This window comes from Sorex araneus, chromosome 8 (genome assembly GCF_027595985.1).
Source record: "Sorex araneus isolate mSorAra2 chromosome 8, mSorAra2.pri, whole genome shotgun sequence".
Classification (NCBI taxonomy): Eukaryota; Metazoa; Chordata; class Mammalia; order Eulipotyphla; family Soricidae; genus Sorex; species Sorex araneus.
The window spans coordinates 53632589-53659481 of record NC_073309.1 but is presented as its reverse complement, the minus strand read 5'-3'; the positions used below and the strand labels follow the sequence as shown (position 1 = coordinate 53659481).

Sequence of the window (26893 nt, the reverse complement as noted above, 5' to 3'; positions counted from 1 at the left end):
CTGTCCCTGCAGTCACCGCAATGTCCCTGCCCCAGACCCCCGGGAAGGATCACGGGCACTGAACTGGCCCCAGGTTGCCAAGAGATGCTGTCCTGAAGCCTGGTGTCTCCCAAGGCCAGGGAAATAGTAAAGCGTGGATGGCCCGAAGTGCTGTTGGTCTTTCCTGTCCATCTGTTCGACACACGTGTGCACTGCGAGGCCTCGTGGCTAGCCGGCGCCACGTGCCAACAACCCACCAGGCTCCACGCCACCACGCACACCACTCGGCCCCTGTGGCAGGAGCGGAGGGGCCCAGGCTAGTCACAGGCCCCAGTTGTCCCTGCCGGGCAGCCGGAGCCCACGCCCTCGTCAGAGGGGGCCTCCGGTCCCACTCAGATCTCAGGGGCTGTCCTGAGGGCTCGCAGCCAGCCGAGTCGGGCTCCTACCTCCTCCGTGCATTGTCCACCTGTTATCCCGACACAGACCTCCCCGGCCACGGGCCAAGCACAGAGGCACGAATGCTGCACCCAGTGCTGACTCTGACCCTCATGAGCCACCATACTGAGTCTCCCTCCCCCCTCCCCTCCCCTCTTCCCCCTTCCCCTCCACCCTTCCCCTCCCCCTCCTCTCCCTTTCCTCCCTCCCTCCCTCCCTCCCTCCCTCCCTCCCTCCCTCCCTCCCTCCCTTCCTCCCTTCCTTCCTTCCTTCCTTCCTTCCTTCCTTCCTTCCTTCCTTCCTTCCTTCCTTCCTTCCTTCCTTCCTTCTCCCACCTGTCCCATGCCCGCGGACTCAGGTGGAAAACCTGCTCTAGAACTGCCTTCCTCCAGGTGGGCTGCCCCTCTGCTCTGTTCCAGAACAGCATCCGGCATGGGCCAGAGATGTAGCCCAGCACAGGCGTGGCACACAGGAGGCCTGGGCTTGATGCCCGGCACCACACGGCCTTCTCGAACTTTGCAAGCATGGTTCTTTGCAAATGCGGCTCTTCAGAAACTTGCATGCCCAAGTCCCCTGGGGTCCTGTGACCATCCTGACTCTAGCTCTGCGGCCAGTGGTGGGCCCGGGCTGTGCTCTCTGATGGGACCGGCGCTCGCACTCCCAGAAGCCAGGCTGACCATCCACCAGCCTCACTACGGCTCAGTCTGAACCATTCCACTCGGGCTGGTACCAAGCCAGGTGCCTACTGCAATCTGGCTCCGGAGTGGCCAAGGAATGGTTTGGGTTATTGGTTTGTTTGGAGATTGGGGTCGCGGTGCCCGCAGAAGCACCCAGCTATGCTACACGACCATGGGCTACTGGGAATCAAAGAAATAGACTGCATCCTTTTTGATGGTTGTTTTGGTCCACACCCAGTGGTGCTCAGGGCTTACTTCTGGCTCTGTGCTCAGGGATTACTCCGATGGTGCTTGGGGGACCCTGTGGGGTGTCAGGATAGAACCCAGATCAGCTGTGCGCAAGGCAAATTCCTTACTCACGATATCATCTTTTTGGCTCAACAGACTTTTAAAAAAAGTATACACTACTTAATTGCAAGCGAGTGCTATTATTATTATTATTAATATTATTATTACAGTGTCAGGGAATGAATGCAGGACCTCACCCCGCTAAGTCACTCTACATGCCTGGCCACTGTGATTTAATTTTTATGGGCTTTTGGTGGTGGGGACTGGGCCACACCCAGTGGTGCTCAGGGGCTACTCCTGGCATTGCTGGGGACCTTATGCGGTGCTGAGGATTAGAACTGGGGTCAGCGGTGTTCACGGGAGCTTTCTCTCTGCCCCTTATAAGCCCTTATAAACCCTTATAAACATCCCCAGTGAGATGTTTATAAGGGTTTATAAGGGTTATTTAGCAATCGGTTCTCGAAAGTCCTGAAAGCTTGCCACAGCTACCCTGGGCCTGTCTGAGCAGGCTCTGGCACGCGCGCAGGGCCCAGCAGGGGACACGGACCTTCCTACTTCCAGGGATTCTCTGCGGCGTATAAATGACTTCCCGGCTCCCTGTCTCCTCTAGGAGGTAAACTCTGGGAAGGGGCAGGGCAGGGAGCATTTTATTTCATCTGGCTTGTTGCCAGGGTCCTGCTGCACTGGGGTCTGTGCAGGGGTCTCAGTGGGGGCGCTCAGCCAGCCTACAAAACTCTCCATATTGCAAAGAAAGGTGCCCGTCTTCCGGGAGTCCACTTAAGATACTTTGTTTGGGAGCTGGAGCAATAGCACAGCGGGTAAGGCATTTGCCTTGTATGCAGCTGACCCGGGTTCGATTCCCAGCATCCCATATGGCCCCCTGAGCACTGCCAGGAGCAATTCCTGAGTGCAGAGCCAGGAGTAACCCCTGTGCATAGCCGGTGTGACCCAAAAAGAAAAAAAAAAAAAGATACCGTGTTTGCTCGAGGCCTCTTTGCTGGGCCAGAGAGAGAGCATGCAGGGAGTTAGGGCATTGGCCTGGTGGTTCCCTCCCTGGCACCCCCAGTCGTCACTCCAAGAACAGCCCCAGCACCTCCAGAGTGGCCCAGATAAAACATTATCTTTGGGGTGAGATTAATAGCACAGCAGTAGGGCCCTTGTGCATGCACACCTGACCTGGGTTCAACCCACTCCATACCCCCCATATGGTCCCCCAGCCACTCCAGAGTGATCTCTGAGCACAGAGCCAGGAGTAACTCTGAGAGCCACTGGGTGGGACCCAAACCCTAAACCACAGCAGCAAAAAGAGACTCTTCGGTGACTGCAGGGGGAGGGCATGCCATGGAATGTGTGCCCCACCATGGTGACGTAGGGGGGGTGTCGGGGAGGAGTCTGTGAGCTAGGAGGGGCCGAGGCAGCAGTTGTCCGTGCCTGTGTGGTCAGTCGGGGACAAGGTCCGAGTCCCTGCTCTGGAACAGCTGCTCCTGGGTCCTGCTAGAAGTGGTTTCATCCTCCTCCTCCAGCTCTGGGCAGGCTGGAGCAGCCGCTGTGTCCTGGGAGACCTGAGTGACCAGCTGAGACTGTCCAGGGCCCCGACTGCCATAGTCAGGGACGTCCGCATGGGCACAAGCCAAGCGTCCAGAAGGCAGTGGAGAGAGGGGGTCGAGGCACATGTGCTGGAGCCCCAAGAGTTACAATATGGGTGTGTGGATTTAGGCAGAAAAACAAAGACTTGCCCCCAGTGTGGACAAAGTCAATGTTTTATGGGAGAAGAAGTCAAGGTTTTATGGAAGTTTAAACTTGACCTCCCTCCCTTTCTCCCTTTCTCCCTCCTTCCTTCCTTCTCTCTCTTTCTCTATTTCTTTTTCTTTCTCTTTCTCCCTCCCTCCTTTCCTTCCTTCCCTCCTTTCCTCCCTCCCTCCCTCCCTCCTTCCCTCCCTCCCTTCCTTCCTTCCTTCCTTCCTTCCTTCCTTCCTTCCTTCCTTCCTTCCTTCCTTCCTTCCTTCCTTCCTTTCTCCCTTCCCTCCCTCCCTTCTTCCTTCCTTCCTCCCTTCCTTCCCTCCTTCCCTTTCTCCCTCCTTTTCTTCCTTCCTTCTGCCTTCTCTCCTTCCTTCCTTCCTATCTTCCCTCCTTCCTTCCCTCCTACCTTCCTCCCTCCCTCCCTCTCTCTCTTCCTCTTTCCCTCCCTCCCTCTCTCCCTCCCTCCCTCCCTCCCTCCCTTCCTCCCTTCCTTCCTTCCTTCCTTCCTTCCTTCCTTCCTTCCTTCCTTCCTTCCTTCCTTCCTTCCTTCCTTCCTTCCTTCCTCCCTTCCCTCTTTCCTGGAGAGGTTAGACCACAGTCCTGGTAGGGGCTCAGGAGTGACTCCTGGCTATGTGCTCAGAGATCACTCCTGGTAGGAATCAGGGGGCCCTATCTGGTACTGAGCTTGTAAAGAAAGCACCTCAAACCTTGAACCCCAATAATCTCCAGTCCCCCCACTAATTATTTTCTTAAAACTGTTGCTTTAGGCCCAGTCCTGAATCTCTGGTCTGGTTCAGAGACATGTACTGTCTACAAAAAGCAGAGAGACAGCTGAATAGAGAAGGCCAGAGCATGGGCTTATGCAGGAGGCGCAGGCTCAATCCCCAGCACCAGGTGGTCCCTGAGTATCGTTGGGAGTGAGCCCTGGGACACAGAGCCAGAAGTAGCCCTCCCGAGCACCACCCTGTAACTAAACACAAGTAAAAAGACACACCAAAATGAACACACGAGAATATTGCTTTTGCCAAGCAAACCACTTGCATGAGCTAGGAGCTAGTGTGACCAGTGTGCCTGGACACGGCCTAGAGAGAGGAACAAGAATGGGGTCTGCAGGGTAAATCGGAGAGGGGCGGGTTAGCCTGGGGCCCACCTAAACAGAGCCCCCACAGCTGCTTGCTCCCACCATCCAAAATCACCACATGCCCCCTGGCCTCACCCCACTGTCTCAGGACAGACCTCGTCAAGATACTAACCTGCTGAAAATCCTGGTATGTGGGTTTTGTGACTGAAATCGCCTGGCTTTCTCGGGGTCAGGATGGGCTACCTCCCTACAACTCCCTGTACTTCCAGAAGCCTCGGCAGTCACATTCACACCCCAGCGCCGCCACCCAGTTGAAAAGCTACTCCAGCCCTTCCATCCCAACATCCCAATAAAAATACTAAATGCCTTGAACAAGTGCCATGACCCCTTAACCTGTACTGCAAACCATAATGCACTAAAGGAAAAGGGGGGAGGGAGAGAGAGAGAGAGAGAGAAGGAAAGTGCCTCCCATAGAAGAGGCTAGGGGTGGGGGTGGGGTGTTGGGGGATGGTCGGAGGGAAACAGGGGACACTGGTGGTGAGAAATGTACACTGGTGGAGGGATGGGTGCTGGAGCACTGTATGGCTGAAACCCAAATATAAGCAGCTTTGTAATGGTCTGTCTCACAGACATTAAATTTAATTTTTTTAAAAAAGAAAAGAATTGGGTCTGATGTTTGGAAGCTCCCCTTTGCAGGATGTCACAGCCGGCCATGCTCTGCACTTTTCAGGACACGTTTGCATACCTATGGGGGGGGGAATGGGCACACACAGATGAAGAAAGTGCTGTGGATAAACGTCTCATGTATAGAAAATGATGGAGAAACCGGGGTGCATTTCTTCCTCGGGGTGCCTGTGAGGAGGAAGCCCGTGACAGGGGGTGTGGGAGGGTTCTGCATCCCATTTTGCCAGCCATGGATCTGGGATCCTCACTGACCCCCTAAGTTATCCCCAAGACTCTGCTTCAACCCCATCAAAGACCAAAAAAATATATCAAAGCGGGTCGCAAGCTATTAGTACAGAGGGGATGGCATTTGCCTTGCGTGTGACCAACCCTCCATTCCATTCCCAGCACCACATAGGGCCCCCCTGGGCCCCACCAGGAATGATCACTGAGCACAGAGCCAGGAGTCCAGCCCTGAGCACTGCCAGGTGTGGCCCAGATAAGCTATATAGAGTTTTGTTGGGGACATCTATGAACAGCAGGAATCAAGCTCACAAGTGGGAGTGTGTAGGCGCCAGGAGGTGGGAGAGAAGGCAAAGGGGGGTCACAGGGGACTCTCGGGGCCAACGGAGCCTTGATACCTCAGTGACTTTCCTGCCAAGGGCAGCAAAAGCCCCACGGGGTTTCAGAAGAGGAGAGACCACCTCCTCTCCTCAGGGAGGGAGGGAGAAGGAGAGAGGGAGATAGAGGGAGAAGAGAGGGAGGAAGAGAGAGGGAGAGAGAGAGGGAAAGAGAGGGAGAGAGAGGAGAAGGAGAGAGGGAGGAAGAGAGGGAGAGAGAGAGGGAGAGGGAGAGAGGGAGAAAGCGAAAGAGGGAGAGAGAGAGGAAGAGAGGGAGAGAGAGGGAAAGAGAGGGAGAGAGAGGGAGAAAGAGGGAGAGAGAGATGAGAGAGAGCAAGAGAGAGGGAGAGAGAGGGGGAGAGGGAGAGAGAGGGAGAGAGGGAGAGAGAGGGAAGAGAGGGAGAAAGAGGGAGAGAGACGGAGAGAGGGAGAGAGAAAGGGAGAGAGGGAGAGAGAGGGAGAGACAGAGGAGAGAGAGGAGGGGAGAGAGAGGGGAGAGAGAGGGAGAGGGAGAGAGAGGGAGAGACAGAGGGAAGAGAGAGAGAGGGAGAGAGTGAGAGAGAGGGAGAGGAAGATGGAGAGAGAGGGAGGAGAGAGGGAGAGAGAGGGAGCCAGGTGGTAAGGTGATCGCGCAGAGACGGGGAGGAGAGAGGGACAGGTCAGTGAATCTGAGAAGACCATGAGGGCACAGGACGGCAGGAGCCAGGAAGAAAATCTGAAGCAACGGAGTGACCCAATATCAGACGCATCTGATTGCTCCAAGGCAATGGAGGCCCCAGGAGTGAGTTCCCCATCATCAGTGTCCTTAGTGGGGGAGACCCGGGGGGGGCGCGTGGGAAGGTGTGAGCTAGCCCGAGCTGGCCAGGTCCTGAGGGAGCAGGAGAGAAATCACGGCGAGGCCGCTGGTGTCTGAGGGCAGGAGGCAAGCGTCAGGCTGGAGCGGGAGGGAGTCGTGGGTATTACTTAGGCTTGGGGCTCCTCAGGGCCACTGCTGACGGCTCTCAGGGACCTCCGAGGTGCCAGGGTGGAACCTAGGTCGTTGCTGGCAAGGCAGGTGCCCTCTGCTTGCCCTCTAAGACTGGCCCATGTCAGTCTTTATCTCTACTCCCTCTGTGGAACTCAAACTGGGTGGTTTGCTCTAACATTAAAGACCCTGGTCAGGGCTGGAGCAATAGCACAGTGGGTAGGGCATTTGCCTTGCACGTGGCCAACCCGGGTTCAATTCCCAGCATCCCATAGGTCTCCGAGCACCACCAGGAGTAATTCTGAGTGCAGAGGCAGGAGTAACCCCTGTGCATTGCTGGGTGTGACCCAAAAGGAAAAAAAAAAAGACCCTGGTCAAGTGGACAAGAACCATGAAACTGGTGGAAAGAGAACAGTGGTGAAGGCGCTGCCTTGCAGGAGGCCAACCCAGATTGCACCCTGAGCACGGAGCCAGGGCCGAGTCCCGAGCGTTGTCCTGGCCAGGTGCTGCCCCTGCCCCCCTCTCCCAGAGAACCTCTGTCTTCAGGAGGTGAGAAGGGGCTCTGAGCGGCCAGGGGCTTGGAAGGGGGGAGAAAGCAGGATGGTGGGGGTGGGCCAGCACAATGGACCTGTGTCTGCTCTGACGGAGGCGGGCGGGGGGCGGGGGGCAGAAGCCGGGCTCTCAGCGCTGGTGCATCTTTCCCTTCAAGAGCCTGTTTCTGTCTCCGCGCCCGGACTCTGTCGCAGTGCAGGTCTCTCTCTTGCTTGCTGTCTCTGTGTCTCTGTCCCTCTGCATTCCCCCCCCCATTTTCCTCTCCCGTGGGGTCCCTCCCTTGGGTCTTCCTCCTCTCCCCTCCTCCTCCCTTCGTAGATCCAATCATCAGCAGCAGCGGGCCCCTTCCTCCAGGCCTGGGTGTGGGGCCCACTTTCTCAGCCCGGCACTTGCAACCAGAACTTCCAGTCCCTGCTTGACAAAGAGCCCGTGTGGAGGCAAGCCAGGGCGGGGTGGCCTGGAACCCCGGGCCGCCTCACTTCCAGCCCTGCCTGGGTGGCAGACACATTTGCATGGGTGCTGCCCAGCCACCTTCTCCTCCCTTCTCCTCCGAGAGCCTCCAAAATGAACTCACTTCATCCCCCTCTTGGCGGCCGATGTGGGGTGTCCCAGGTAGACACCCAGACTTCAGTCACAGCCCTTGGACTCAGGAGCACTTCAGCCAGAGTCTGTCTGAATTCTGGAACCTCAAGGACCGCCGGTTCCTTTTTAATCCTTCCTTCTCTCTCCAGCCCTGCTCTCGGATTCGGGCATGTTGGGGGCAGGGTTGCAGCCAGCAGGAGGGGACCCTCAGAGTTGACCCTCGGTGGCTCACCGCCCTCCTTGGGGCCCAGCTGGTTGGTGGGGTGAGAGGTGGAGCGAGCCCAGCCTCTGAGCTGGCATTGCCCCCAGAAAGCACCCCCCCAGTCCAGATTCCACCCTTGCCCATGTGAGAGCGGTTTCTCTACATGCAGGGACCCAGGCTACACCAGGTCACAGGTACCCTGACTCCCACACAACCCTGTCACCTCACTTCACCTGGAAACCTCCCTCCCGTCACCCAGCCTGAACCCAGCTCCGCTCAAAGAGGAATGAACCCAGCACCCACTCTGGGTCCTGCACTGGGAGGTTGGGAGGGGGACCCCAAGGTGACCCGGAAACACACTGGGTCTTCTGCCCCTTTCAGAGGAGCTCAGAGGTGGGACAAACAGACTGGAAGCAGGTTCTGTAAGTAGGAGAGCCCAATTCCATTCCTGGCATCACAGAGGGTCCCCAAGCACCACCAGGCGTCAGCCCTGAGCACTGCTGGCAAGAATAAAGGAGCTACAGCTCTGTCCCAGCCCACACCCCCCCAAAATTCTCCTCATTCCTTCAACCATGCACCGTCCAGTCTAAGTGCCACCAACAGTGACACCTAGATCATCTCTTCATGTCCCAGTCCCCAAATGTGGCCCCACTTCCAGCCCCAACACAACAGGAGCCCATCAGTACCCTACCTCCCCCCCAACTTGTCCAACCCGATTCTGTCCTCCTGCCAGCCCCGCCCTCGGCATGCCTTATCACTTGCTCTCAGAGGACTCACTTGCCTTCCCAGCACCCGACCCGACTCGCAGGCACCTGACCCCCGGCACACACAGCTCTTGGTCCAGCTGGGATGGGACACACGAGCCCCCTCAACGTGCCCTGTATCCTTCACAGCTGCCAGAAGTGCAGCGCACGTGACTTGTCACTGTGCAAATGACTTTTGTTAGATGCAAATTTTTTTTTTGAGGAAAAGTTTTTCTGTTTATTTTTTTTCACATTTTACAAATGAAGAAACTGAAATGAAAAATAATGAAATGATGGGGCTGGAGCAATAGCACCGCAGGTAGGGCGTTTGCCTTGCACGCAGCCGACTCAGGTTTGATTCCCAGCATTCCATATGGTCCCCTGAGCAACGCCAGAGGTAATTCCTGAGTGCAGAGCCAGGAGTGACTCCTGTGCATCACTGGGTGTGACCCAAAAAGCAAAACGAAAAAAGAAAAGTAATGAAGTGATTTGTAAAGGCACATAGCTGAGTCGTTATCCCAAAGCCTACAGTTGGATTTGCTTTTCTTCAATACCCTGCTCGCCGATGGCCCCTGATGGTGAAATGAACAAGGTGAACCAGGCCCAAAGGAGCCCGCTTAGTGAAGCTCCATTTTCTTTGTGTAAAGAAGTGAGCGTGATGATAGATGAGAGAGTTTTTGTCTAGGAACTCCATTTCCTCTTTCATTCTGTGTACAAGCAAAATTTTTAAGAATTTTGTTCGTTTGTTGTCCCCCACCCCGCAGTGCCCGGGTGGTATTGGGGAAACCTACTGTGAGGGCTGGAACACGAGCACACGCCCCAATTCCAGTTTATTTGGTTTATTTTGGGGGGGGGGCACACCTGGTGGTGCTCAGGCCTCGTTCTGCACTCAGAGATCCCTCCCGGCTGTGCTGGGGACCCGATGCTGGGGATCAGATGGGATCTGTGCCATCTGATCAGATGGAGGCAGGCGCCAGCCTCTCTCTCTCATCTCTTGCGCTCCTCGGCTCTAATTCAGACCTCCCCTAAACCCCAGGCACCTCACCTTCCCAGCTCTGTCAGAACATGACAGAGCTCTCTCTTTCCAAATGGGATCTGGTTCCATCCCTGGCTTCCTTCCAAGTCCTGACCCCGCCTCTGTTCTCCCTAATCCCTAATCTTGCCCCTCCACCCCCCAGGATTAGCTCACCACCCCACCCAGTCAGCACCCTCAAACCACTTCTTCCTCCTTCCTCCTGCCCTGGACACTGGCCCCAGCCCGCCCAACGCGCCTCTCTCCTTCCCGACCTCTCGTGGACTCCCTCACCCCACCTGCTCCGGAAAGATCATCCTTCCAGAATATTCCCCTCAGGGCCCACTCTCTGCTCTGCTCAACTGACTCTGTCCTCTGCGGAGCGCCTTCCTGGGGCCTGATGGGTGGAGGGAGGCAGGAGAGGGAACCCCATGGGCACCCCAGCATTTTTCAGGAGAAAAAAAAAACCTGAAAGACAGGCATAGGGCTGGAGAGAAGAAACTGGAGTTTGGGTGCTTGCATGTGGCCGAAGCGGCTTCTATCCTGAGACTCCAGAGACCCCCGAGCACCACCAGAGTGGTCCCTCAGCGCGAGCCAGGAGTCTGCCCTGAGCAGGTGTGATCCGAACCCCTCCTCCAAAAAGCAAAGCCTAGACAAACAAACAGCCCTGGAGGGTAGGTGGGTTGAGTCTGGGGTTGAGAGAAGCCCAGGCTAGGATCTAGATGGGTGAGGGGGGGAAAGGTGTGGTTGAAATTGGGGAGGGGAGTCGAGAAAAACGAACATCCAGGAGCTGGAAGCTGTTGAGAGCATGCACAAGGGTGGCTACTGGGGAGAGTTGGGGTGCTGGTGTGGTCAGGGAGGGAGGGGGACGGGGGGAAGGGAGGGAGGAAGGAAGTGGAGGGAGGGAGAAAGAAAAAAAGAAAGGAGGGAGGAAGGAAGCAGGGAGGGACGGAGGGAGGGAAGAAGGAAGGAGGGAGGGAGGAAGGAAGTAGGGAGGGAAGGAGGGAGGGAAGGAGGAAGGAGGGAGGAAGGAAGGAGGGTAGGAGGAAGGAGGAGGAAGGATGGAGGGAAGGAGGAAGGAGGGAGGAAGGATGGAGGGAGGTAGGAGGGAGGGAGGAAGGAGGGAGGGAAGGAAGGAGGGAGGAGGGAGGAAAGGAAGGATGGAAGGAAGGAGGAAGGAGGGAGGGAAGGAGGGAGGGAAGGAGAGAGGAGGGAGAAAAGAGGGCGGGAAGGAGGGAGGAGGGAGGGAAGGAAAGAGGGAGGAGGGAGGGAAGGAAGGAGGGAGGAGGAAGGGAAGGAAGGAGGGAGGAGGAAGAGAAGGAAAGAGGGAGAAGGAGGGAAGGAAGGAGGGAGGAAGGAGGGAGGAAAGGAATGAAGGAGGGAGGGAAGGAGGGAGGGGAGGAGGGAAGGAAGGAGGGAGGGAAGGAGGGAGGGAGGAAGGGAGGAGGGAGGGAGGGAAGGAGGGAGGGAAGGAGGGAAGGAGGGAGGGAGGAAGGAGAGAGGGAGGGAAGAAGGGAGGGAGGGAGGAAGGGAGGAAGGGAGGAGGGAGGGAAGGAGGGAAGGAGGACCGAGGGAGCAGTGCTCTGCCTGGCTGGGTCAGAGCCCTGAGAGTTCACAGGAGGTTCACAGCAGGCCTGGGTGGGGCCACAACTGGGTCGTGGCTTCTCCTCAGGCTCCGCCCAGACCGAGGGCCAAGCCCTGACAGGGGTGCCGGCTACAGGCGCTGCGCCTCTGGGGGTGGAGAGGGAAGACCGCAACAGGGAAATGCAGAGGTGCTGGGGGAGGGAGTTCAGGGGTTAAAAGCCATGGGTCAGGGCTGAAGGTGGAGGCAGCAGGCGGCTGAGTGCTCAGCAGGACCCCTCACCCAGGTAGGGACCCAGAGGGAGGGGAGGGGGGAAGGGGAGAGGTGGGGGCCACTGCTGCGCCTGCAGGGTGGAGGGGAAGCTGGACGGACGGGCCCTGGAGGGGTCTGCTGGAACCCGGGAAGAGCAGGAAAGCAGCCTCGAGCCGGCTGGCTGTGTGGGGAGGACGCGGGCCCGGCCCTCCACGGGGGCTGGAGCTGTGGGGATCCACGGGGGGGGTGGGGGGGCGCCTTGCAGAGGGGGGGGGAGTGGGGGAGGGCTGGCCGCGGGTGTCCAGGGTCGGGCCTTCATCACCCCTTCCCCTCCTCAGGCCCGCCCCGCCCCCCGGAGCGCCATGTGGCCCCTGGCCACAGCCATCCACCTCCTGACCCTGGCCTTGGCAGGCGGTAAGACGTGCGTGCAGGTGCGCACAGGTGCGCGGGGGCGGAGGGGAGGCGGGGTGCCCCCCCCAATGGTAGGAGGGGTCAGGGGGGTGAGAGCCTCCAGCTCTGTTCCCTCCCACTCGGACCGGTCCCGCGGGGACAGCCCAGAGCGTTTCCGGCTTGCCCCTACGTGACCTGGTTTCCAGGCCTCCCCCCACTTTCCCGCACGCCGCCCTGGGCGGCTTCCCTGCTGCTCCCGGCTTGGGAGACACGCCTATGCACGGGGGCTTCCCAGCTCCCCCAGTCCAGGTGAAGCCGGAAATGCGCACCAGGGAGCAGAGAGCAGGGCAGGGCAGGCCAGGGGTCCGCAGGTCTGGCCTGAGCCCCCATCCGCTGCAGGAGTACATCTGTTCCACATGTTACCTTTCCACCCTCAGCCCTCCAAAACTCAGCCACTTTGTCGTTAATCCTGGAGTGACATCACAGCTATCCGATTCCACCCAGAGTTGGAATCCAAGATGCTTCTATTTTCACTTAAGCTTCATCTTCCTGCCTCTGGATCCACCATCCACCCAGCCTACGATTCATTCATCTGTCCATCTGTCCTTCCGCCCATCTTCTCTCTACCACCCATCCACCCACCCACTCACTCCCCCACTCCCCATCCACTCAGGCTTCCTTCCGTCTATCATCCCCTGTCCTTCCATCCTCTCTCCACCTACCCATCACCCATCTTTCCATCCATTCTTCCTTCACCCACCCATCCATCCATTTATCCATCCATTTATCCACCCATCTATCCATCCATCTATCCACACAGCCTTCTTTCTTTCCATCTATAATCTATTCAGTTATCCTTCCATCAGCCTTCTCATGCATCCATTAATCCACCCACCATCCATCTATTCATCCATCCATCCACCCAAACACCCACCCATCCGCCATACGCCTTTACATCCATCCATTCACCCAACCATCCACCCAACTATCCACCCATTCATCTCTCCATCCACCCCCCCCCCATCCAATAGCCACGTTGGGTGCCCAGGACAGTGCTGGGTGCTGAACAAGCAGAGAAGCAGCTGCTCTCCACACCCGGGACCTAGCGGGGATGCAGGCATTATTCCAGCAATTACCCAAATAATTAGGTAATAATTAGTTACGACGTGGCACATGGTGGAGGTGGCAGCTACACAGAGTCCGGCTGGGAGCTGGAATACTTTACAGGGGCCCTTGCCCTGGCAGTCCCCACCCCCCAAAGCCTAGACCCCTGTACCGAGACCTGTGGAGGGAGGGTTCAGGCAGCACCTGGCACCCAGAGCCACCCTTGCCTGAAGCTGGGGCGGCTGCTGTCCTTGGCTGCTCTCCCAGAACCTGGGTCTGTCTCAGGCCTCTTCCGCATGCCCTGCCCTGGGCCAGGAGTGCCACATGCACCAGCTGTGGCTGGAACCTCATGAGGTCAGTGACTCTAATGACAGCAATGTCACTGCTGAAGGACCCAGACTCAGATCCCAGGATCCTGCCCCCGGAAGGGCTCAGGGGGGGCCTGAGTCAGAATCCCCAGCCGCACGGCTACCCTCAGCCCTGCCCCTCGGCAGCACGTTTTTGCTCTTTGCACATAGATTAATGAATAGTAAAAGCAAAGCTGGGCCAGAGAGAGAGTACGGGGGGTCAGGCAGCGTCGGGGAGGACCCAGGCTGCACCCCTGGCAGGGGTCAAGCCAAAGTCAAAAAGTCAAGTTGTGACCATTGTCCTAAAGGAATCCCCATATTCTTTTCCTATAAATGCAAGGTTCAAGGGGAGAAACCCTGCCCAATAAAACAAGAATTGTGTTTGTTGAGTTGGAGCACCAGAACTTGTGGCAACCATACCTGGTGATGCTCAGGGGTGACTCTTAGCTGCTAGGTCTGTCCCCCAGCTCGGGGGGCCGAGGGGAACCAAGAGTGGGACTCAGGGCTCCGGCATGAAAAGGCAGGTGCTGCAGCCTGCTGTGTGAGCCACCTGCCTCCCTTCTCTTCCTTCACGCGCTGGGGAACATCTTAGGCTCCCCACAGAGAGGGACATAGGCCACCCCTCAGCTCCACCCCAGCCCCTTGACCATTTTTCATTCCCACCAAACAGCAATGGTAGCTGGTTCAATTTTATAGATTTTAGGGTATTTTTTTTTTCTTGCTGTCTCTTGGTGGTTTAAGATGTGATTTTAATGCTGGACAAGAACTGAGTGTTTTAAGTAGGTAAAGGGATATACATGATCATGTTCTAGTATCTGTATTGCAAATGACAATGCCGAAAAGGAGAGAGAGAGAGACTGAGTGAGAGAGAGAGAGAGAGAAAGAGAGAAAGAAAAGTGCCTGCCATAGAGGCGGGCTGGGGTGGGGAGGTGGTGGGGGGGTTGGGGGGAACCTGGGGACACTGGTGCTGGGAAATGTGCACTGGTGGAGGGATGGGTGTTGGAACACTGTATGACTGAAACCCAATCATGAACAGCCTTGTGAGGGCCTATCTTACAGTGATTCAATTAAAAATACCTATTTTTTTTTAAAGTCAGGAGCCAGGGAGACGGTACAGGGCTAAAGGTGCTGACCCAGGTTCAATCCCCAGCACCACATAGGGTGTCCTAGAGACTACCGGGAGTGATCCCTGAGCACAGAGCCAGGAGTAGGCCCTGAGCACACCAGGGACGGTTCAAAATTATCTCCCTCCCCACTCAAAAAAAAAAAAAAAAAAACCAGAATAAAAACTGTGAAAGTTGGCCCCAAAACAAAACACAATAAAAGTGAATTCAGCAAGGTTGGAGGCAGGTAGTAAACGCTTATTTTTCATCCTCTGAGGTTTTCTACTGAAAAATTTGGAATGAAGGGCTAGAGAGCTCTGGGGTCAGCGCCAACTCTGATTTCTGACCCCAGCACCACTTATGGTTCCCCCAAGTGCCACCAGGGGTCACTCCAGACCACAGAGCTAGGAATAGCTCCTGGGACCACGAGGCACGGCTCAAAAATCCATGCTGCCACCAAAAAAATAAAATATGGAATGAAAGAGGAATTGAACGGGTCAGGGTGGGTCAGGTATGGGGCTCGGAAGTAGAGCACTTACCTGACATGTATAGATCCTGGGATCCATCCATGGTACTGAAAAAAGGATGAAGAGCAGCAGGAGGGAGGGAAGAAGGAAGAAAGGACACTGCATGGTAAGTTTGATTTGGTGGTGGGGGTGGACCACACCCAGCGGTGCTCAGGGCTGACTCCTGGCCCTGCTTCAGGTATCACTCCGAGCAGTGCTCTGGGGGATCATGTGTGGTGCCAGGGGTCAAACCAAATTTGGCGGAGGGCAAGGCAAATGCCCTTCCCGCTGCACTATCGCTCTGCCCTCTTCAATCTGATTATTCTTTTTTTTTTCCTTTTTGGGTCACACCCAGCGATGCACAGGGGTTACTCCTGGCTCTGCACTCAGGAATTACCCCTGGGTGCTCAGGGAACCATATGGGATGCTGGGAATCGAACCTGGGTCAGCCGCGTGCATGGCAAACGCCCTACCCGCTGTGCTATTGCTCCAGCTCCTCAATCTGATGATTCTTAGACTCTTCTCTATCACTAACACACCTTGTGCCCTCTGGCGACCTCTGATCCCAGCTTTGAGGACCCCTGAACTCATCACCGTTCCTGGTGGGGGTCAGGTCAGGGGGTGGGGAGCTGGTGCAGAGACAGCCCTCGCCAGCAGAGCTGGGCGCTCCTGTTCTGTTTTCAGTCACCCTTGATAAGGGAACTCTGCGCTTGATGGAGACAGGAAGGCCTTAGGGAACCTTTAACTGGTGCGAACTCTACCCCTTTGCAGCTGAGAAAGCAGGCTGGGGGCTGGAGTGATAGCACAGTGGGTAGGGCATTTGCCTTGCACGCGCTGACCTGGGTTTGATTCCCAGCATCCCATATGGTTCCCTGAGCACCGCCAGGAGTGATAAATGAGTGCAGAGCCAGGAGTAACCCCTGAGCATCACCAGGTGTGACCCAAGAAGCAAAATAAACAAAAAGAGAGAGAAAGCAGGCTGGCTCCTTGTCCGAGGGCCCCAATGGGAGAAAGCCCTTTCATCACAGGACAGTCTCTGTCCCCTTTTCACGACTGCTGTGTCCAATGTCCAGGTCTATGGTATTCATTCATTTAGCACCTACTGTGTGCCACCTACTGTGTGTGGAGATCAGGTGCTGAATAACTGCAAACCTGTGGGCAAGGGGTCTGTCAAAGCAGCCTGTAAGATGGGGAGAGGGGCCGGAGCGATAGCACAGTGGGTAGGGCGTTTGCCTTGCATGCGGCCGACCTGGGTTCAATCCCCGGCATCCCATATGGTCCCCCAAGCACTGCCAGGAGTAATTCCTGAGTGTGTGAGCCAGGAGTAACCCCTGGGCCTCGCTGGGTGTGACCCAAAAAGCAAGGTGGGGAGAATTTGGAAAAGCATCTGCATGGAAGAACATAGAAAGGGAAATGAGGCCCTGAGAGAGAGAGGGAGAGGGAGAGAGGAAGGAGGGAGAGAGGGAAGGAGGGAGAGAGGGAAGGAGGGAGGGAGGGAAGGAGGGAGGGGAGGGAGAGAGTACAGCAAAGTGCTTGCTTTGCACCTGGCTGACCTGGTTTCAGTCCCCAGCACTGCATATGGAGTGATGAGCACTAGGCCAGGAGTGATCCCTGGACACAGAACCCAGAGTCAGCCCGGAGCAAAGGAAGGTGTACCCCGCCCCAAATGAGAAATGAGTCATGACTGTAATTCTTCGGACAGCTCCAAGGGCGGGTGCACATGGTGAGAGCTTGCAAGGCAGGGTTCGCTCCCCACCAGCACTCCACGGGGTCCCCAGCACTGAGCTGGAAGCAGTGCCTGGGCACTGCGGGGTGGCCCTCCCCGCTCAAAACACATATCACGCAGAGATAATAATACAAACGCGGAGTTGGCTAGGGGTGGTGATATAAACCAGCTGGCTGGGCCTCTGCATGGCTGTTGAGGTGATATTAAAGCTGAACTGGAGGGACCAAGAGGGCCCTAGACTTGTGTCACTGTCTATATCACTGTCCTCCCGTTGCTCAGCGATTTGCTCAAGCGGGCACCAGTAATGTCTCCATTGGGAGACTTGTTACTGTTTTTGGCATATCGAATACGCCACGGGGAGCTTGCCAGGCTCTGCCGTGCAGGCGGGATACTCTTGGTAGCTTGCCAGACTCTCCGAGAGGGACGAAGGAATCAAACTCGGGTCGGCCGAGTGCAAGGCAAACACCCTACCCACTATGCTATCACTCCAGCCTAGACTTGTATCCTGTAGCTTCCGAGCATTGTTTAGACACCATCTCAGAGGTGTCATACTGTGGTTTAGACCACTGGGGGGAAAAAAAAGTGAGTTGTACAATTGTAGCTTTCCCGGTGCCTAGGACAGTAATCTTTTTAATACTGTCGCCTGTTATGGGCACAGCAGCATTATGTCTTTGGAAAGAGCCAATAGCATATCTGAAAGGAGTTCACTGCTGAAAACAGTCATCTGAGCCCCGTGCAAATCATAGTGCTTTATTTTATTTTATTATTGTATTTTGGCTTTTTGGGTCACTCCTGCAGATGCTCAGAGGTTACTCCTGGCTCTGCACTCAGGAATCACTCCTGGCGGTGCTCAGGGGGACCTATGGGATGCTGGGGATCGAACGTGGTTCAGCCATGTGCAAGGCCAACACCCTCCTGTTGTCCAATTGCTCCAGCCCCCAGTCAGAGGCATTAGCCTGAGGGCTCGTCCAAAGCGCTGTACCTGTGAAACACCACAAAGTGGACCCCGATAGAACAAGGTCAGCCTGCGTATGTAAATTTATGTCCAACGTCGACGCCATCCAACACGGGAGCTCTCCTCATACAGGGCGTTGGAGCGTTTGAAGCGTGCTGGTGTGGCTGCAGAAATGAGTGGTTCCCATCGCAGGGACACCAGAGGTAGGGAAAGAACTTAGCAGAAGGGGTAATACAAGGACAAACACACAAAAAGGTGTGTTTGAAGAACACTTGCATGGGCGCGATCAGGGGCGAAAGAAAGCAGAGACAAGCCAGGCGCATCGGTGAAGAGCCTGCTGGCTTTGGGAAGGTCTGGGCTTGGGGCTTCACTGTTGTTTGGCTTTGGGGGGGAATCACACAGTGTTGAGGGTCTCTCCTGGCAGTGCTCAGGGCACCAGGCATTCGTGGGGATGAAATCAGGGCTTCCCACATGCAGAGCCCTCCACCTGGAAAGGTCTGGGCACCTTACTGGACGGGAGAGAGGCTAAGTTGGAAGGTGACATGGTCCCTCTTGTTGCAAAGGTCCCTTAGGCTGCTTCGGGAAGACTGGATTGGAGGAATCTCATGGGATCCCAGGGGAGGCTCCAGCAGTTGTCCAGGCTAGGAAAGAGACCCAAACCAAGAGTTGGCAGGAGAACTGAGAGGGCAGGAGGAAGGATGGCCACTGGGGAGGTAAAGACGACACGACCTATTGGTGTGAGTCACAGAGGAAAAAGGAGAAGCAAGTTTAACTCCTCAGTGTGTGTGTGTGTGTGTGTGTGTGTGTGTGTGTGTGTGTGTGTGTGTGTGTGTAGGGATTGAATCCAGGGCCTCATACTCAATGCTATACAAGTGTTCCTCTACTGGGCTACATCCCTGGCCCTAACACCCCAGGTTCGGAGCCGAGGTGGGAGAGACCGAAAGGGACTATTTGGGTGGAGAAAATCAAGTTGGGAGCATGAATGGCAAGAGGCGTGTCGGACAGTCAAGGTTGACAGCGATTGGCTTGAAAGAGCTCTGTCCAGAGCTGGGAGTTTGGGAGTGGTATTTAAAGGGTAGAGGCACCCGGCAAGTATGTGTTGGAAGGAAGGACGGAAGGATGATAGATGGATGATGAAAGAAAGGATAGATCAGTCAACATATGGCTATAGATAAGTCAATGAATCACGAGTTGAGGGATGAATCAGTGAATCCTGCTTCAGGGCAGGATTCAGAGAGATATGACAGGGTAAGGAACTTGCCTTGCATGCACTGACCCCAGTTCAATCCCCAGCACTGAGTGGTCCTGGAGCACTGCCGGGTGTGGACCAAACGCGCCCCCTCACCCCGCAACCCATCCCCAAATACTGCCTGGCTAAATAGGTGAGCCAGTCTTAGCTTCTACGTGTGACCGCCACCCCGTGGGTAGAAGGAGGACTGAAGCGAGGTGCAATGAAATGCATGTGAAGAGAAATTGGACTTTTCCGCCCACCTATCTGGAGTGTCCTCGTTCCAGGGACCCTCCTTGTAACCTCCACCTAGGGGCTCCTATACCCAGACTCATTTCCAGACACCAATAAATGAATCCCTCATTTCCAGTCACTGGAGTCACATTCTGACCCTTCCCCAGAGCAGAAACCACAGCCGAAGACCTCCTCCTCCTCCCCTGCACCCAGTCTCACTCACACTTCCTCTCCCTTCTCCTCCCTTGCACCCAGTCTCGCTCACACTTCCTCTCCCTTCTCTTCCCCTGCACCCATTCTCGCTCACACTTCCTCTCCCTTCTCTTCCCCTGCACCCATTCTCGCTCACCTTTCCTCTTCTTCACCAGGCATCTCTCAGGATCACCCCAAGATCATCAACGGTACCAATGGGACCAGCGGGTTCCTGCCAGGCGGCTTCACCTGCCAGCCCCACTCTCAGCCTTGGCAAGCAGCCCTGCAAGTCCATGGGCAGCTGCTCTGCGGGGGAGTCCTGGTGCACCCCAAGTGGGTGCTCACTGCTGCACACTGCCAGAAGGAGTATGTGGGGGCCAGGGGCACATGCAGTAGGAGAATGGGACTGGAGTGGGGGGGACAGAGATAGCACAGTGGGTAAAGGCCTTGCACGCAGACGACCCAGGTTCAATCTCTGGCTCTCCTGAGCCCGCCGTCAGGAGTGAGTCCTGAGTATAGAGCCAGGAGTAAGCCCGGAGCATCGCTGGGTGTGACCTCAAAAACAAAGAGAGATAAAGACAGAGGGACAGAGACAGAGAGATATAGAGAGAACAGGACTGGGCTTGAACTTCTTGGATTTGGGAATAAGGACGGGGGGATAGGCGTGGGGGTTCACATGGGGTCATGCGGGGTGACTGTGCCGCCTAGGAGGGATTTGGAGCTGAGGAGGCAGCAGGTGGGCTGGGGGTCACCGGGCCTGGAGTGGTGCCAAGCTCACCTTTGTCCTTCCTTCCAGGGGCTGCCGAGTGTACCTGGGCAAGCACGCCCTGAGCCGTGTGGAGCCGGGAGAGCAGGTGAGGGAGGTGGCCCGCTTCGTCCCCCACCCTCAGTACCAGGTCAGCCCCACCCACATGAACCACGACCACGACATCATGCTCCTGGAGCTGCAGTACCCGGCCCAGCTCAGCCGCCACGTCCGCGTCCTGCCCCTCTCCCGCCACGACTGCCTCCCACCGGGCACCTCCTGCCTGGTGTCTGGCTGGGGCACCACCACCAGCCCCCAGGGTACGCACCCCTTGCTGGCCGCCCGAGCGGCCCCCGCCAAGTGGTCAGGGCTAGGGGGGCAGAGATGGGAGAAAAGGCCGGCAGAGGCCTTCTACGTGAGGATATCACGGGGCGTGCAGAGGCCCAGAGGCGAGAGGAGATGCTTGGCGTGCGGGAGCCCCCAGTTCTCTCCCCGGCACCCCAGAACCGTAGGGAGAAGCCACTGAGCACCAGCAGGTGTGGTTCAAAACCCTAAAGGCAAAAAAGAAAAAGTCAGTATCTCTGTCTCTATATTGCATCTGATACATTTTCTGCCACATATGTAGAAGTTACTTTTGCATCCTTCATCTAAGTTTGTAAATAATAGGGGCCAGAGCAATAGCACAGCCGGGAGGGCGTTTGCCTTGCACACAGCCAGCCTGGGCTTGATCCCCAGTATTGTCCATATGGTCCCCCAAGCACCGCCAAGAGTGATCCCTGAACGAAGAGCCAGGAGTAACCCTGAGCACCGCCAGGTGTGGCCCCAAACAAACAAAATTTGTAAATACTCAAAATATAAAGGTATCTAACATGTTGTGCATGAAATGTTACATGCAATATATATTTCATAAAACCTTTGTATCAATATGTATATAGTTGGGGCCAGAGTGATACTACAGTGGGGAAGGTTCTTGTCTTGCAAGTGGTTGACCCGAATTCGATTCCCAGCACCTCAAATGTCCCCCTGAGCTCACCAGGAGGAATCTCAAGGTGCAGAGCCGGGACTGAGCCCTGAGCACCACAGGGCATGCCCCCACAAATATGTATAAATTTAATGAATATAAAATAATGCTATATGTCATATACCTGAAGTTTTATAGCTTTAGAGAGATTTACTATGTATTAGGTATCAATATATAATATGTATTGATATGTTGATAATCACTATACAGCCAAAAATACTAAAAAGGATGAGAGAAGGGGCCAGAGATAGCTCAGCCGGCTGAGTTTATGCAAGGCAGGTGCCCTGACTGCTACCCCAGCCCCAAGATTTATTATATTATTCATTAATTGGTTATATAGGACGCATGCAGTCTAATGTAGGATATGAATTTATATAGTACAAATAGATTATTACAGTATTATAAATAGTTTAATATTATGAATGATAGAATAAATGGTATAAATTCAATATTCATTTTAATATGCAATTTATAATCTAGGAATAACTGTAACTATTGTTACACTTATGTTCAGCATGAAACAAGTGAAACTATTGGCCTTGTGTGTGGGCTCCATCATAGGGGTACAAAGTTGGTCTGTAGCAGAGAGAGCCCTGGACACAGCAGGTCCCACTCTCTTAGGCTCACTCCTTCCTCCCTTCCTTCCTTCCTTCCTTCCTTCCTTCCTTCCTTCCTTCCTTCCTTCCTTCCTTCCTTCCTTCCTCCCTCCCTTCCTCCCTCCCTTCCTTCCTTCCTCCCTCCTTCCTCCTTCCTTCCTTGCCTCCTTCCTTCCTCCCTTCCTTCCCTCCTCCCTTGCTCTCTCCTTCCCCTCCCTCCTTCCCATCCTTCCTTCCTTCCTTCCTTCCTTCCTTCCTCCCTCCCTCCCTTCCTCCCTCCCTCCCTTCCTTCCTTCCTCCCTCCCTCCCTCCCTTCCTTCCTCCCTCCCTCCCTTCCTCCCTCCCTCCCTTCCTTCCTTCCTCTCTCCCTCCCTCTCTTCCTTCCTTCCTCCCTCCCTCCTTCCTTGCCTCCTTCCTTCCTCCCTTCCTTCCCTCCTCCCTTGCTCTCTCCTTCCCCTCCCTCCTTCCCATCCTTCCTTCCTTCCTTCCTCCTTCCCTCCTTCCTTCCCTCCTCCCTTGCTCTCTCCTTCCTCTCTCCTTCCCCTCCCTCCCTCCCATCCTTCCTTCCTTCCTTCCTTCCTTCCTTCCTTCCTTCCTTCCTTCCTTCCTTCCTTCCTTCTTGTATTTGAGACCACACAGGCAGTGCTCAGGGATGACTCCTGGCTCTGTGCTCAGGCGTCATCTGTACTTCTGGTGGGCTCAGGGGACCATATGGGATGCTGGGGATGACCTGGGTGGACCGTGTGCTGGGTGAGCAGCCTGCCCACCGTGCCCTCACGCCGGCCCCTCTTCCAAGCACATGTTCACCTCTTTCTCCCAAGCAGAGACGGCCTCTTCTTCTCCAGCCCTTTCCCCCTCACTACCCCTCCCTGTTCCCAGCCCCACCCCCACCTCTTCCCCTCACCTTTCACTTCACCTTTTCTGCCACCTCTCTCCATTTCTCTAGACATTTCCGTCTCCCTTACATCATATCCCTGGTCCCATGTGCCCTTCCCACACCTTAATCTGTGTTTCCAGCCAACACCCTAGTTAGTGCCTCCCCCCCCCCACAGCCCATCTGGAACACGCGGCCTTGCACCTTCTTTTCTCTTGTTCCCAGTGAGTTACCCGCAGACCTTGCAGTGTGTCAACATCCAGCTGCGCTCGGACGCGGAGTGCCGCCAAGTCTACCCCGGGAAGATCACGCCCAACATGCTATGTGCAGGCACAGACGAGGGCGGCAAGGACTCCTGTGAGGTGAGCTTGTACCTCGAGGGACCACTGGTGGAGGGGGCGGGCAGGGTCTGCACGGTGAGATCTTTCGCAGTTTAAACAGCCCATGGATAAAGGGAGTCCCTGCATCTGATCCTCGTACCACACACAAAAAGAAGTTTAAAGAGGGAGTATTGGGACCCGGAGCCATAGCACAACAGGTAGGGCACTTGCCTTGCACGCGGCCAACCCAGGTTCAATCCCTGGCATTCTGTATGTTTCCCCAAGCACCACCAGGAGTGATTCCTGAGTGCAGAGCCAGGAGTAACCTCTGAGCATCGCCAGATGTGGCCCAGAAAGCCTAAATACATTCATTAGTTAATTAAAAGGAAGTATTTGCACGTGGCAAGGAGAATTCATCTGAACCCTGGGCTTTGATTGACAGGAGCTGTCCAGCTCGTTGCATTGAGAGGCGTAGGTGTGGGGGTTCTTTGGGCTGCCAGTAACAGAGCCCCCCAACTCAACCAGCACATGCAAGCCTCTGATTTGTGTAACTGAAAATCTAGGGGCAGCTGTATTCAGACCCAGATGGCCGTTGGAGTGGGGTAGGGTGGGAGGGAGTCTGGGGCCACTCCTGGAGATTCTCAGGGCTTACTCCTGGCTCTGTGCTCAGGGATCACTCCTGGTGGGACTTGGGGGCGGTGCAGTGCCAGGGCTGAAGCCCACGCTGGCCCAGGCATGCTCTCTGGCCCGGTTAGGGCTCTCTAGCTCTGAGGAAACCTGTTTGGCTGTATTGCCAGTGAAACCCTCCCTCTGCAATAGCCTGGTGACCCCCACCAGGTCAACCTTGGTTCACATGCCATGTGCGGAGCAACCTTGCCAGAGAGAGAACGTTCCTGTCCCGTCGTCTCCCCGAGCCTTCGGGCAGACCCCTTACCGGGCTGACCAGGCTGTGTCCTGAACCATGAGTCTGGCCAGAGCTGTGAGATTCTCCGATCCCCGCCCCCACCCGAACCCCATCTTAACGGGCCACTTGGTGAACTGGGGAGGCCGTGAAGGAGCACAGGGATCCGAGTGGATGGAGAGTCGGGGAGGACTCTCCCCCAAAGGGAAACAGGGGGCTGGGTACAGGCACTGGGCTGACTACCTCCTTTTCAGGGGGGAGTCCGGTGCTACCTGGTCCCCCAACCAATACTAGAAATGACCCGCCTGAGCCCTGATCCGAAGACACACTGTCACTGTCATCCCGTTGCTCATCGATTTGCTTGAGTGGGCACCAGTAACGTCTCCATTGTGAGACTTGTTGTTACTGTTTCTGGCATATTGAATACACCATGGTAGCTTGCCAGGCTCTGCCGTGCGGGTGAGAGACTCTCAGTAGCTTGCCGGGCTCTCCGAGAGGGGCAGAGGAATTGAACTCAGGTCAGCCGCGTGCAAGGCAAATGCCCTACCGCTGTGTTATCGCTCCATCCCCGAAGACACACACAAATGAAAAAAATCAGAAAGACTTTACCAAAATAAGGGGAAGCGGAAACTAAAACTAAACCCCCAAGACAAAACCCACCATCCGTGTGTCCATGAATCAAGCCCAGGGCCAACCGCCAGTGTGGCCAAGCCCAGTTCCATCCCTAGCACTGCACGGGGTTCCCCCACACCCCAAGAGGAATCGCCCCCACAGAGTGAGGAACAAGCCCTGAGCACTGCCAGGCGTGGCTCCAGAAGCCAAAACTGAAAATAAATACAGGGGGGCCTCTGAGCTCAGTGGCAGCGTCGGGGGTGGGGGTGAGGACATGCGCGGTGCGGGGTCTCCTCCCCCGGCCCCCACGGGCCAAGCACACAGTAAGATGGCACCGGGAGCCGTAGAGTCGCAGCAGGGCTGGGGTGCGCGGGGTGCAGGTGAGAGCTGGCGCTGGGGCCCCAAGGACAGATGTCTGAGACGAGCTGGAGCGGGGTGAGAGTGAGAGTGAGGCACCGAGCCGCACTGCGTCTGTCTTGCTGTCTGGTTGTCTGCTCCCGTCTTTCTCTACATTTCTCCCTCCTGTGACCATGGGGAGGCCCCCACTCGGCTCTGCCTCCCACTCAGGGTGACTCCGGGGGACCCCTGCTGTGTAACGGGACCCTCCACGGCATCATCTCCTGGGGAGACTTCCCGTGCGGTCAGCCCAACCGGCCCGGCGTCTACACCCGAGTTTCCCGCTACGTCCCGTGGATCCGAGGCATCATCCGCAAACACACAGCCCCCGATGGGAAAGGGGTGAAGGGCTCGTGATGAGCACCCCATACCTGCTCCCCCCACCCCCTCACTCTGTTCCCCAGCCTGTAGGATTCTCCTTGAACCCACGTTCTCAAACGCTCACTGTCAGCTGCCATTTCAAACCGTGCCATTGTCGCAGTGACAGGCTGCCCCGGCCCCGACACACCCAGTACCCCGATGTTCTCAACGGCTCCACCGCAAGCCCCTTTCGCTCTCTGAACACCCAACCCCCCGCCCAGCCCGTCTCCAAGGAATGAATGGAACCTCCCCTTCAAATATTTATTCAAGGCCACAAATGTCACCTGGGGTAGAGTGCTTACCTCCTGTAGGTGAGATCCTTAGTTCAATCCATGGCACCACCAAAAAAAAAAGAAATATATATATGTATATATATATATACATATATATAAAACAATAATAAATAAAATGTTGAAGAATATTCATTGCCAATACACTAGAACATTCTGAGTTTTGTTTTGCTTTGGGGCCATATCAACGGTGCTCAGGGCTTCCTCCTGGTTTTGTGCTCAGGTATCATTCCTGGGGGGCTCAGGGGACCATATGGGGTGCCCGAGATTGAACCTGGGCCAGCTGCGTGCACGGCAAGTGCCCTCCAACACTGTCCTTATGGCTCCGGCCCAAGTTTGTCCTCTTAGCTCATCCACAAACTCCCTTCTCCGATGCCCTTTGTCATTTATTGCTTTACCCGAGATGCCAAGATGCAGCTTCTGAAGCAGTGAATGGAGCCAGGGCGGAAGTCCCAGGCGGGACTGAAGGTCAGTGCAGGGGTGGGTACGACTCAGGAGCCAGCTGGGGATGATGATGCTGTGTCTGTGGCAGCCGATGACTTGGAAGGAAGAGTGGGGACGGGCATGGGCTCCGCAGTTGGGCACTCCCTTCCCTGGCACAGCCGAGGCTGTAGGTTCAATTCCCAGCTCGGACCCTGACCCTGACCCTCCCGCCCCACATTGGGAGAAGAAGTAAGGGGAGGGTGGAGCGTGACACCCAACTTTGTCGTGAGCAGGAAAGGACAGGGGGAGCTGCCTCTCCAGAGGCGAGGTAGGATAGCCCCGTTTGGGTTGTTTGTAAACTGTTGACCAGCTGCATGACATAAACTCTCCCTACAGGGGATTTGTGGAAAAGAAACAAGACACAGATGGAATAATTGCAGGCTGTGGTGATGAGTTCTAGGTAATAGTACATGTGATTCGGGAACTTGATGTTGGATAATGGGGGTGTGGCTGTTTTAAATAAATTGGGGGGGGGGCGTTTCTGGGAGAATGAGGCATTTGACTGAAGACAAAAGTAACAATGAAAAGAGAAGAGAAGAAAGAAAACAGAGAGAAAGAAAGAGAAAAATAAGAAACAACTCTTCCCCCCCAAAAAAAGTAAAGGGTAAGAAAAAAAAATCACTTTTACAAAGAACAGAAGGGTGTGTGTGTGTGTGTGTGTGTGTGTGTGTGTGTGTGTGTGAGTATATGAATGTGAGTGTGAGTGTGTTTGTGAGTACATGAGTGTGAGTGTGTATGCATGAGTATGTATGAGTGTGTCTGAATGTATGTGTGTATGAGTACACGTGTGACTGAATATGAGTGAGCATGTGTATATGAGTATATGAGTGTATGTGTATATGTCTTCTCAGACATATATGTATGTGTGTGTGAGTCTGTGTATGCATGTGAGTGTGTGTGCATGTGTGTGTAGGGGAGGGTATCTCAGAAGGAAGCCACCAAGACAGAATGTCCCTGGTTAGCCTATTCGAGCACACTCAGGACCAGAGTGACTGCAGAATGCTGAGTGCCTGGGCAGGGGAGGACCATAGAAGATTCAGCTGGAGGCAACTCATCAAGGGCATTTTAGACCGAGGTAGGGGTGAGGGAAAGGGAGACAGAGCACCCTGATTGGGAAGAGCAGCCATGGATCAGGGCA

The 26893-nt window shown here is 55.6% G+C and overlaps 1 protein-coding gene across 1 annotated transcript; it reads left to right on the top strand.

Moving 5' to 3' along the window:
• The first annotated feature begins 11289 nt into the window (after positions 1 to 11289).
• On the top strand, positions 11290 to 25247 carry KLK13 (kallikrein related peptidase 13). Its single transcript, XM_055146078.1, has 6 exons — positions 11290 to 11406; positions 11711 to 11786; positions 19334 to 19523; positions 19954 to 20222; positions 22619 to 22755; positions 24794 to 25247. Exons 2-6 carry the CDS (start codon positions 11735 to 11737, stop codon positions 24977 to 24979), a joined length of 834 nt encoding a protein of 277 aa, XP_055002053.1. The 5' UTR covers positions 11290 to 11406; positions 11711 to 11734; the 3' UTR covers positions 24980 to 25247.
• Positions 25248 to 26893: the final 1646 nt, after the last annotated feature.

What these genes read in the sequence shown, in the direction of transcription:
- KLK13 (XM_055146078.1), top strand. Translation starts at nt 11,735, where the DNA reads ATGTGGCCCCTGGCCACAGCCATCCACCTCCTGACCCTGGCCTTGGCA. An exon ending in GACCCTGGCCTTGGCAGGCG is followed by an intron (nt 11,787 to 19,333) that starts GTAAGACGTGCG and finishes CTTCTTCACCAG; the next exon opens with GCATCTCTCAGGATCACCCC. An exon ending in CACCACCACCAGCCCCCAGG is followed by an intron (nt 20,223 to 22,618) that starts GTACGCACCCCT and finishes TCTTGTTCCCAG; the next exon opens with TGAGTTACCCGCAGACCTTG.